This window comes from Antennarius striatus, chromosome 16 (genome assembly GCF_040054535.1).
Source record: "Antennarius striatus isolate MH-2024 chromosome 16, ASM4005453v1, whole genome shotgun sequence".
NCBI classification, from domain to species: domain Eukaryota; kingdom Metazoa; phylum Chordata; class Actinopteri; order Lophiiformes; family Antennariidae; genus Antennarius; species Antennarius striatus.
Window position 1 is genome coordinate 3,672,238 of NC_090791.1, and position 12,016 is coordinate 3,684,253.

The 12,016-nt window shown below is 45.3% G+C and overlaps 2 protein-coding genes across 2 annotated transcripts; both read right to left on the reverse strand.

Annotated features, from left to right (window-relative positions):
• Window positions 1-1,473: 1,473 nt before the first annotated feature.
• Window positions 1,474-4,252, reverse strand: mreg (melanoregulin). The gene is made up of 6 exons (XM_068335987.1): window positions 3,977-4,252; window positions 3,596-3,873; window positions 3,333-3,495; window positions 2,624-2,714; window positions 2,370-2,533; window positions 1,474-2,188 (listed from the first exon to the last, which is right to left on the reverse strand). The coding sequence occupies exons 2-6, from the start codon at window positions 3,688-3,690 to the stop codon at window positions 1,985-1,987; spliced, it is 717 nt and encodes a 238-aa protein (XP_068192088.1). The 5' UTR covers window positions 3,691-3,873; window positions 3,977-4,252; the 3' UTR covers window positions 1,474-1,984.
• A 394-nt stretch (window positions 4,253-4,646) lies between these two features.
• Window positions 4,647-11,635, reverse strand: stard3 (StAR related lipid transfer domain containing 3). Its single transcript, XM_068335986.1, has 15 exons — window positions 11,483-11,635; window positions 9,840-10,079; window positions 9,674-9,751; window positions 9,337-9,414; window positions 9,200-9,253; window positions 8,924-9,041; window positions 8,650-8,751; window positions 8,477-8,532; window positions 8,295-8,387; window positions 7,593-7,655; window positions 6,718-6,813; window positions 6,551-6,630; window positions 6,362-6,466; window positions 6,176-6,269; window positions 4,647-6,003 (listed from the first exon to the last, which is right to left on the reverse strand). The coding sequence occupies exons 2-15, from the start codon at window positions 10,053-10,055 to the stop codon at window positions 5,869-5,871; spliced, it is 1,368 nt and encodes a 455-aa protein (XP_068192087.1). The 5' UTR covers window positions 10,056-10,079; window positions 11,483-11,635; the 3' UTR covers window positions 4,647-5,868.
• Window positions 11,636-12,016: the final 381 nt, after the last annotated feature.

Below are 12,016 nucleotides of genomic sequence, written 5' to 3' on the forward strand. Positions count from 1 at the left end.
TCGCAGTAGCAGCAAGAAGTGGTGATTCATGACCTCAGTGACAAGTCATTTTTGTCTCAGGTTACCGAAACGCACTGAACGGCCGGTCCCTGTCTGTGACTCAGTCACCACATCAGGTGCTGATGTGTTCGTGTCAGGAAGTCCGATCAATCCCCTCCTAGTCCGTAATCGTCATATTTCTTTCACCAGAGGTGATTGAATGAGAATGCAATCTGCTGACTCGGGGCTCCGTCGTGACATTAAATCCGTGGCTGTTCTGAATGTCTGGCGGATCTCTTCTTTTCACGGAGAGAGAGAGAATGGCAACACTGTGGGCACCTCTATGGGGGGTGGGTGGAGGTAGGTTGGGGTCATCATATTCATATTATGACACCATGGCAACCGTGAAATGTCAGTCCAGAAGTTTTTACGTGTCATCCTTCACTTTTCAGGTCACATCTTAATGGAAATGACTTAACTTTTGAGCAATCGGGTCGCAAACGAGAGCAGACAGACAGTTTTTCTGGGGTTTTTTTGTGTGGTTTTTTTTGCCGTTCACCTGCCAGATCTTCAGGTGCGCCTCGTGCGTCTGTCACCTGTGCCTCAGTGTTGTTTCCAGCTGAATAATGCTGCCGCTAATGACGCCGAAGGTGTGGGGAGTCTGTAAAGGTGAACTGTGATGAGGTGAGCGCTGTCACAGCAGCAGCACCCCCGCTACCCCCTACCCCAACCACAACCACCATCACCCCCCCCCCCGCCTGTCTGCACCGAGCACCGGCCAGGAAGAGCTTTGCGTTGCGTAACAACGCTGCCACAGCTGCTGGGAAGTGACATTTAAATGTGCTGTCACCGGGAAAGAGAGGGGTGGGGGGGGGTGGGAGAGAGTGAGTGAGGGAGGGGGGGGGGGACTGCAGGATAACACTGGGGCCTGTCAGAGGGTGGTAAATAAGGCAAAATATTGTGAGGGAGTGAATTTCAGTGACTCAGATTGCTCTTTTTTTGTGTAGGGGGGGGGGGGGATTCCGGCCTCCTACACGGGTCAACTTGACATTTTTATTCCAGAACACTATAGTGAGAACAATCTGAGGCCAAACTGACTTTCTGGTGATTCCTGCACACAATCTGTAGCTTCAACCGCTCCAAGAACGTCAAGTGGCAGCGGATTGTTGCCCGTTTGCCAGGCCGGTTCCGTGTCCAGACTTATGCCCTCTGCAGCATGTCCCTCTTACATAACAGTAACAACAACAAGCAGCAGCTGACCACCAAAACACCATCGCTATGCCAACCAGCTTTCAACCCCGTCCTGGTCCCACCGGGCTGTTGGGACGCCAGACAGGGCCAGATTCGCAGCCAGACCGTGGATGGACAACAGGCGGGCCATGTGAGGGCCGGATCCTCGTATTTAATGTCATAAGAATGTGAGGGGTGGTTTTTTTTTTCGACCAGATGGAAATTTGAGGCCTCTCCCGGGTTAGAATCAAACCAAACACATGACACTGAGCACACAACAGGCTTTATTTCATCGCACAAACTGACAGGAGGTCTTAAAAATCTTTCATTAAAGTGCTAGAAGGGAAGAAAAAACCACCTTCTTGCCTCAGCTGGACTTCAACAAACTGCGAAAAACCAGACTTTCCATTAAAATATCAGGTAAACAAACATTCCTACACAAACAAACATCTCATTATTCAGGGTTGCTACCAATCATGTGATCGGATGAAACGGCTGCTGAGGATCACAGGACAGAAGACAAAGAAGCTCTGGAACAGGGTAAGAAGTCTGCAGGACAGAAAGCACCAAATATTTACCTGAACATCGGCTAAATCCGCTTAACTTTTGTTCAACGAAAACCAAAAAGAATAGAAGTGAAGCTGTGCAGCTGAAGACAGACAGATTTCAGCAGCAAAAAGGTCCTTGAAGACAGGAAAGTTCCTCCATCTGCACCTCCAGGGTTGATGAGTGCTGCCCCCTGCTGTCGGTCATTTGCTATTGCATTCACTTAGGCTCATGTTTCATCTTCTCTATCACTCTCCTCATCATCATCTTCTTCCTCGTTGCCCCCACCGTTCATGGAGCTCACCCTGGCAAGCAAGGCCGGCAGGTCTATGGACAGACCCGGGGTTTCCTCGTCGGAGTAATCGTTGGGGGGGTAGAAGCGTTTTGCCTTGGCCAGAAAATCTTCAGCTATGTCGAGGTACAAGAGACGATCCTGCGGAGGAGAGAAGAGAAGGAAAAGACTGAGGCTGGGAAATTTGCTCTATCTGAGAAAAGTTCACTCAAAGTCAAAGGTCAAAGGTCAGGGCTTTATGTATCTCATGAGTATAAAGAGTTATTTTAGGACCAAAATAGATCTGGATGCGCTTGGAACAAAAAGTTTCCCCTGCTCTCACCAGGATGAACAGATATCTCTCAGGCGGGGGTTCCCGGGTGCTGAAGATGGATGTTTCAGAGTGGAGCGTGTTGAGCATGTCACGCGCCGCCACCGCGTTACGCATGCGGTCGTACGAGGCCCCGGCAGACACCGTCAGCAACGTCTCAGCCTCCGCCATGAAACCTGGAAAAGGAGGAACTCTGGTGACCCCCCCCCACCACCACCATCTCATACGTTCACAGAGCGACGCTCATCTCGTCTTCGCGGCTTTACCTAAGTTCTCCAGGATCGTCTGCCATTTGTCTCTGACCTCCCGACGGGTGTCTCTCATGGCCTCGATGTCGACGCTCAGACGGCGATAGCCCTGGACGGACGAGGCGAAGCGTTTAAAAACGTGTCATTAAGTCTATGCAGTCATTTTTTATTCATATTCTAGAAATATTGCTGCAACACCAAGAAAAAAGTTGATTTCCCTCAATATCTTAATATCATTACGACTAAATTTAAGCCTTTTGTTTTTAACTTTTCCATTAAAAAGTTTATTTTCATCTTAACAGGAAACAATCCCTGCTATAATAACTTAATCTTTAAGAAACTTTCTTGTTCTAACCTGATACGTTTCTTTGCTAAAAGATGAAACATTGATGTCTTTAATAAAATAATATCATCCATCGCTGCGGTCGTCGACCTCTATGGGAAGGCAGAACCTCATCACACCTCGATCTCATTGGTAATTTAATCAGATTATGTAAATGAGACACATTTTGTTCTCCGACGGTTCTCCTCACATCATTTTTGTTCTTACATGAAGTAGTTTTCCTTCATGATAAAAGGATTTATCAGATTATCGTTTCAATTTTCATAGAAACTATCATTATTTCTGAATCTAATAGAAACAAATGCATGAGGTTCTTTTCCAGGACTCGGGTGGTGCGGGGGGGGGGGGGTTAAACCGAAATACCTCCCCCCTCCCTCCACCCACCGTGGATCCCATGCGGGTCATGTTCCTGGCCTGCAGCAGGCTGTACAGGACCCGGTCGTCCTCCCTCTCTGTGTGGCTGGGGTCTCCCGGTGTGCTCCACAGGTTGGTCTCCTCATCGCGCCGCTTCTGGACTTCCCGGTTGAAATACTCCAACGGATCCTGACTGTGTGGTCGGAGCCAGACGTACCGTTTATTACCACACACCCCTGAGTCAGCCTAACACTCCTGTTCTGATCCGGTCTTATCATTTCCTGTCTACTTACGGTACTAACGGCTGCTTCTCGTCGTCGTCATCGTCGTCAAAGTTGCAGCAGCAGCAGCAGCAGGTCTGCAAACACATCCTGAAGGCCGCACCCATCTGTCAGGCGTCCACGCAGCCACCCGGGGTCACTTCTTTGAAAGGCGGCGTGACCTCCCCGATTCTTCAAGCCTTTGGCGAGGGCAGATACCAGACCCGATCCGGTGAGGGAGAACTGGATTTCTGTGAGCCACAATGCTGCCGGATGCGAAGGTGCTTTCATGGAACGACCTAAATCATAACCTAGATTCAAAAATAAAAAATAAAAAACAACCCAGGAGAAAGAAAGGATTTAAAATCATAGAAAAAAAAGGTAAATAAAGCAGAAAACAGAAAAATGATCTACCTAGTTTTCAGTTTCCCCTTCTTCAGGACGGCGCTCCACATGGAGCCAGTCCGGGTGGAGAAGCTCCGACGGATGACAGCGGCCCCACGAGGAATCTGGTCCTTCTCGGGCTGAGTTTGGCGAGCGCAGTGAGGAGTGTGTTGGGTCATCGCTTAAAACACACAAGACATATTCACACACCCTCAGATCACAACACCATCATGTGAGTCCCGCCGATGTTTTTGCCCCCAAGGACAGTACATCGCTTAAACAGGCACACAGTGTGTCTAATGTACTGTGCTGGCACTGATTTACGCATTATTACATTTTTGTGTGTGTGTGTGTGTGTGTGTGTGTGTGTATGCTGTTTGAGATTATTCCTAAATATGTTTAGTTGCAGATAAAATTTTTATTTAAAGAAATTGGCTTCATGTGTAGGGATTGAATTATTTTAAGAAAAAAAAAATTGTTGAAAGCATGTGATGTAAGAGGAAATAGTGGTTGATTTATTTTTTCTTGGTGGGGGAGGGGTTGACGGGATCTCATCTGAAGTCACAGGATCAAATGGTGGGAAATAAGAGTGAAATTCACCGTGGTAACTTTTTAGCTACTCCAGTCATGACTAAACTGACATGAAAATGAACATGAACTACATAAATATTATTAAATGTGTTCAATAAGGTGACGCCGACGCGTTCATATACTTTATTGGACAAACAACAGTGGTTACGACTCCCAGCCCGTTGTTCAGTATATGCTCGGTGAAAGATTTTGACATTCAAACATGAAAAACAAAAAAAACAAACAAAAAAAAGCACTCGGAGAGTTTTTCGGCATGAAGGCACAGATTTCTGTTATTCCATCGGTTACTTTCACTCCTCTGTGCAGGACGTAGCAAAACAAATAAACCATACAGTCAAATATTAAGTCTTTTTTTTTTTTTTTCCTTTTTGTTTCTGGAGAAAAAAAAAGGAATTACAAACTGATTGCAGCGTCAGCACTTCCTAAAGTTCACAAAAAGCCTTACATCATGGCTGCCTGACTGAAAAATCACAATTAAACCTCTAAATAACTTCGTCTTTGTGTGTAAACGGTAAAAAAAATAAAAAAAGTTTTATGTCTCATTACTCGAGCCTGAACATTCATGTGAGCTTTTTTTTTTTTTTTTTTTTTTGCTTCTTTGCTTGTCATAATCGTGATTTTCTGCAAACAAAAACGTAACGTGTGAAAAGCAAAAATCTGCAAATAATAAAAAAATATAATGCTTCAAAAAATTAAGCTAAAGTAGGAGAGGCAGAGAAACTCATACGCGCACAGTATGAAGTTTTAATGAGCCGTTTTAGCACAAGGCCACTTCAGGTTATTGGCACGAGAAGATGTCGAGGTATAAAACATCCCTGGTGATGATATTTTTGATTCACGCCTCCCGGTTTGACTTCCTGGCGAATTCAGGAAGTAACAGAAAGCGTCAAAAAAACAACAACAAAAAAAAAGAACTGTTCGGTGAGAGACGATTAACTGTTAGCTGAGAGACGTTCAGATTAGAACGTTCAAACGTATCTGTGAAGTGTGCATTGGTTTCATTCAAGGCGGTGCAGCGAAAACATGCAAAAGTTTTTTAAAAAAAGAAGAAGAAGAGGCAGCGAATGAAAGGATAACAACGTGAAAGATAATAGTTGCTTCGCGCCGTCACTTCCGTTTCCTTTGGAGTCCGACAATCGCCAACGTCGCCTTTCGGGCGTCGGCGTCGCTGTCCACATTTTTAAAAAAAATCCTAAACAGTACGAAGCTGAAGGATCCAGATGATTCCTCTCTTCTCCTCCGGTTTCCTATGTCTGACACACAGCCGGTGAGGTCGGCACTACTGCCGCTCCTCCCACGGACGACGGGGGAGGGAGACGACTCTAAGCCAGTTAGACGTCTCTCTGGATGTGGTGGTGGGGGCGGAGGGAGGGCCGCAGGTCGGCGATCCGCTGGCGTAGAAAGGTCATGAATTCAAACATGGTGGCGGCCAGGCTCTGGTGGATGAGGTAGCGCGGCAGTCGGCCCTGAAGAGAGAGGAGAATTTGTCTTGATGTGTTTTTTATTTCTCTTTTTAGTCTTCACTCTAAACGTGTTAGCCTAGCAGCTGCTAGCATATTGACCATTCTTATAACACCGTCCCATGTCCTCTAAATTAACAGAAAAGTGAAGGCCGACCCACTTGAGGGGTCTTCTCACCTTCAGGTCCGTGTTGAGGACCCAGATGAAGGTGCAGACAGACGGGTTGCTGCTCGACTTGAGGACGATGAACCCCCCCGGCCCGTTTTCTCCCCTGGAAAGAGAAAAGAGGGAATAACTTTAGCAATCAGACGCAACTGCCGGATCTACGACGAAGCGGCTCGGAGAAGGAGGCGCCGATCCGACCTGACGAAGCGACCGCTCGGAGGTTTGGCATCGTGGTCGGTCGCCATGCCGGCAGAAAGGTAGCAGTCCCGCTTACGCTCCACCCGCCGGACGTTAACAAAGTCCCTACAAGAAGAGGAATGAGTTTAGCTATATACGTGAGAAAACCACAGAAGAAGAAACCGTTTCCCTCGTGGTGCACAGGTGTACCTGGCAGACACGACTCCCCCCGCCGCTCCAGAAGAGACGTCATGTGACACCAGAGTGTTGTCATCGATCCTCTGGAGGATCTGCGGAGAAAAGCGAGGAGTGGCGTTCAGACAAGGACACGACGCGACTGAACAATAAAAAGAAAAAGGGAGCGAAAGAGGCGTCACCTGGCAGGAAGAGACGGTTCTGTTCCACTGGACCATCTTCTCGGGCTGAAGAATCACTTCCTGGTAGACGAGCTCTGCTGAACACTGCATGAAGGCCTGAGCAAAGAGGAAGACAACGGTCAACGAGGAACGTGACTTCACACACACGTGTGAAACATCTGAGCGGCACGGCAGTGGGAACTGTGTGGAAATACTGGAATAATTCCAGCTAATTTTCCCTTTTTTTTGTCAGAGCTGAAGTAATCTGTCTCTCACATGACCTCCAGAGATAAAACTCGCCACAGACGCGTTCAAAAAGTCAAAATTATTTGCCTATAATTGCGAAAGCAGGCGCTCATGTGGTCACAGTTCTTCTTTAGAAATCCCAACATTTTATTTCTCTTTTTTTCAGAGCCTCTCTTTTTTTCTACGAATGATCATGACAAACACAGATGGTCATATTTATCATTATAATAACCTTTGAGCCAATCACGTGTCCTCATCGTCTTAGAGTGCTGACAAAACCTAACAAACTGTTAGCCGGGAGCATCCTGTTTGACCTTTGTGTTAAAGGTTCTGGGGTGAAATCAAGGCGTTTTCTGTTGTATAACATGAGAGATTAGTCAGAAATAGATTGTACAATCATTAAAATTTGCTTATTAGTCAAGTTAAACAGAATCTTATCAGACAGGCTGAAAGAAGTGACTTTACGACCTACAGTAACGGCTCAGCAGGTTACAGGAAAAACCGGTAAATAACAAACTTCCTCTCTGGGAAACTGTCACCAAAGGAAGTGGATTGTGACTCGTTATATTTACCTCAGGTCATAAACCGGTTTTTAACAATGAATTCTGTTTCACATGCACTCATTGCACAAACAGTCGGGCGTACTGTACCTTGAGAATAAAAGTCTTTCCATGGAAGGGAATCTCCAGGGTGTAGACGGAGTCGCCCATGTCCTGATGAGAGAAAACACCGTTAGGATCAGAATGTCATTAAAATTCACTTTAAAAGGAATTTTAATGACAGATTTATTCCATTGGTGCTAAAATGTGGCTCAAAGTTCAGGTTTTAAATGGAGAGTTTTTGGAATATTCATGAAGCAGCGGCATGGGAAAAGTCGCCGTTTTTGTGAATCGGCTGTGCTTCAGCCAAAATTGTAATTCAATCTAAATGAAAATCGGGATATTTGTTTTCCTCATGTGATCAGAGTTTACTATTGAATCAGAACCGCGACTAAAATCATGATCATCCATTCAAACATATGCCAAATAGAACACGGAGCACTGCTGATCGTTTAGAAACCAAATAGAGTTTGGCACTTCCTGTCTACATGTTGGCCCGATAATTTCATTGATGACAAAGACACAGCGAAATTAATTTTAAAAATTGGTTCAGCAAAACAAACTTGTATTATTAAGTCATAAACTACTTTCCCAGTTCAGTTGTAACTCAGCCTGCAACCATTGAGATCCACCGAACAGATTTCAAAGGTTAATTCTTCCACATTTCAAGTTTTGGAAGCTGTTGGCTCCCATTGTTGGTTGGTTTTACACCAACACAGGAAGTTCTCCTTGTTGTTGATTAACAACACTCACGTTGCTTTTTTCAAATTTCCAGTTGTCCTCCTGAGCCAGGATCTGCTCGACGACGGACATGGCCTCACGACCCTGTCGGACGTACTCCTTCTCCTGGAGGAAGGAGTGAGAGGAGGAAAGGAAAGTCATCACCATCGGATGGGGATCGAGAATTTCAAGACGCCTGGGAGTGATGCAGCTACCTGTGCGGTGACGGCTTTACGTCCCAGACCCTCCTCATCCAGATCCTCCTCTGAACCTGGAGACACAAGTTTGGAGCACAGAGTCCGTTTGTGGCTCGACTGGTAAAGATAGAACACGCTAATGCGCTCAAAGAGATAGAACAAGAACAGATCTAGAGATGGTCGGGCTTCACCTGCGACGGATTCAGGCGGAGAATAGAACTGCCCGTCTGAAACGGCTCGGGGGTAGATCATGGGGGCTCGTTCGCAGGCTGCGTTCACCGCCGCGAGGTAGGCTGAGGTTTAAAAGAGACACGTGGCGAATGAGACGCTAAAAAATGAACCGCACCATTTTCTTATTGATATAGTTATAAGATGTTACCATGGAAACACAAAACAATGAACTAGAATGGACTTTTTTCATGCAGCTGCACATTATGTTGGTTTTTAGAGTCCCTTGCCCCCCACCTCGCTCATCCTCGGCCTCCTGAGTGAGCACCTTGAAGTCGAGGAACCAGGTCTCCAGCCACGCCACCACAAAGGAAGTGATGGGCAGCACGTAGCCACAGGCATTCTGGAACAGGAGCTGCGAAGAGACACAACATCCCATTGTTGGGTTTTTATGAGGGATGTTTCCTGAAGAAAAGCAGCAGCTGCACGTCACACAGAAAATTTACTGCCGTAAAAGCAGAACTCGTGCAGCTTCTGTGGTTTCGACCGCCGAGGTCGCGGCTGTGCACTCACATTAGAAATGATGACCTTCACAACGAGGAAGACGCTGGTGACGAGCGTTGTGATCTGTGGAGGAAGGAGAAATTTGACTCGCCTGAGAATGAGAGCGTTGTGGTGTGTTTTCATGGACGTGCGTCGCACTCGCTTACCGCAATGACCCACCAGTGCCTCAAACGGAAAGCGGCGTACCCGATTTGCAGACACAGGAACCGGAACACGGCGAGGAGCTGAGACGACGACGAAGGAGCAGAGAAGGAAGAGAAACCATCACGTGTTGCACAAGCCTTGATCCGTATGAACATTTTTTCTCGTGTCTATAAAAGCGGAGGTTTGACCTCCTTTAACAGCTCATTCAGATGCTGTAAAGCAGGTTTTATAACAATATCCACCACTTCGCTTGGAGCTAAGACAAAGCAGGGTTTTGTCATTCAGGGGTTTTCCATAAACGATCAGAAATGTGCACAAACACTGGATCGACCCACTTACAAAGATGTCAAAGAAGGAAGACCTGTAGTCATAATGGATGACCTCATTTTCTAAGCTTTCCTTGATGGAGCTGGAGATCTGCAGGAGAAGGGAGAAACACGACACATCAGAGTCGAACTGAGCTTCACCCCCCCCCCATCGTCATCGAACCCGATCGGACGCTCACATTCAGCTCGATGATCCACAGGAGGGAGATGAAGAGCAGGTCGAACGTCACAAAGAGACAGAAGGTGCGGCGGACGTCGGAGATGGCCTTGCGCTGCACGGGGGGTAAGAAGAGATATGACGGGGAAGGGATGGACAGCGACGTGGAGTACGAGGCATTCAAGGAGGCGATGGCAGGGAGGCTGCCCCCCAGGTGCCCACACCCGATGCCTGGCATTCCTGCAGCGACAGGAAAATCCCCCTGCAAGGAGGGAGATTACATTTTAGTTGCATCAAATATGCACAAAAACCTGTCTACAGATTTTAATTCAGCAAATATTTCTGGTTGTGCCACACATTCGCAGCAATCAACACAAAATATATGTGTGGGTTTTATTTTTAAAGCAGGTTACGGATTTATTTGAATGAAAAATTGACAAAATTGTTAAAAAAAAAGAGCAATCTTGTAATGCTAAAGAAAGTTCTGGATCCATCAAATCTCCAGAAAAAATTTGTCTGGATCATGCCTGACCCGTGCCCCCCTCCCCCTACAAAAAGCTTCATGGAAATCATTTGAGAGGTTTTGCGCAATCCTACAAACACAAAGGTCAAAATCAAACCTGACCAGCAAACAACAAACAGACAGGAGTGAAACAATAACCCATAATCATCACGCACAACTTTTCAACGAGAACAAAGCCGATGATGAGGAGATCACCCGACCCAACGCTGGGCGTGGTGGAAGGAAGCTGAAACTTGGCTGTCGTTTTATTTAAATTCCTAAATAACAATGACATTAATGAACTTGATTTCAGAATTCCTGGGTCATGACATAGTCGTATCACAGTCCCCTGGCATGAACGCAGATAAAATACCTCAGGAAAACTACCAGCACCTGAACATCTGAATAAACATCATGTTTGAAGCAGATTAGAGCAGGAAAAGGACATTTCAAAGTATTAGATGTTATCATTAGTAAGCCTGAATGCACTGGAGCATTTACTGGAAGGTTGTTTATTTACACATTAAAAAGTTAGGGCTTGCTCTTTACAGTCTGTTTATTTCCCCAACTCATTTAACTTAATCCAGTGAACAATGTTGGTCTGGATTTATTCCAACACAATGAACTCAGTGTTGACGCAGATCATGGGGTCACCATCATCATCATCATCATCATCATCGTCATCATCATCATCATCCTGCATGACAACATCACACCAGCAGACAGGACACATTTAAATGTCTAACATTCTGGGAAAAAAAAATATTTTTTTTAAAAAATTTCAACTCTGTTTATTATTAAAAACAAACATATCTGCTTCACTTCAGCTAGGCTAACAAGCTAGCTGCTATCGGTGGTGAAAACAAACACCAAGCACAGAGAAGACTCGACCGGACGGCCTAATGCTAGCCAGGCTAAATGTTAATAGTAGTTCACCACTTAGATTAGCTTAAACTAGAAAACCTCGTTAAAGCTAGTTCACTTTCAATTCCAAGCACGTTAGCCCCGAGCGTCATTTGCTAATTTTTAGCCCATTTAGAACAAAAACGACACAAACAGAAACCTGACGGAGCGACATGTGTCTTAAAACAGATAAATTAATCTGATATTTTATTTCAAAATTTAAAAAACAACAACACACACACACAAAGAATTCAACTTACTTGTTTACCGCATCCACATCGCCTGCAGTCTTCCGCTTTTGCACGCCGAAGAACAAATATCAACGCAAGATGTCTCCCTCCCGGACTCCAAAATTTAAAAAAAAAGTGACCGCTATTGCTTCTTTTGTTTTTATTTTGAAAGTGCTATCAAGGTGTATCTGAGGCCGGTAATAAAGAGATATAGCACTTCCGGGTATGTGAGGCTCTCGCGAGGCAGTCCAAAATGCTTCCCTGTGACGCTGGAGCGGAGATTCCCGTCCTCTCATTGGCTCTGACGATCACAAATCTTAACTTCCTCTACGGGCATTTCAAAATAAAGCTTAGAAATAACTTGAAGCGCATCTTAATATTTTTTTGTTTGTTTGTTTGTTTGTTTTGAAGCTATTGCTGTCATCGTTTTATTTTAGTTTTGTTTTTTTTAGTATTTTAGTTTCGTTTCGTTTTATAAAATAAGTTTTAGTTTCAGCTCAAAGTTTCGTTTTATAGAATAACATCAGCGCCTGAACCAAGTCCTCAAAAGCAAAATACATTTGT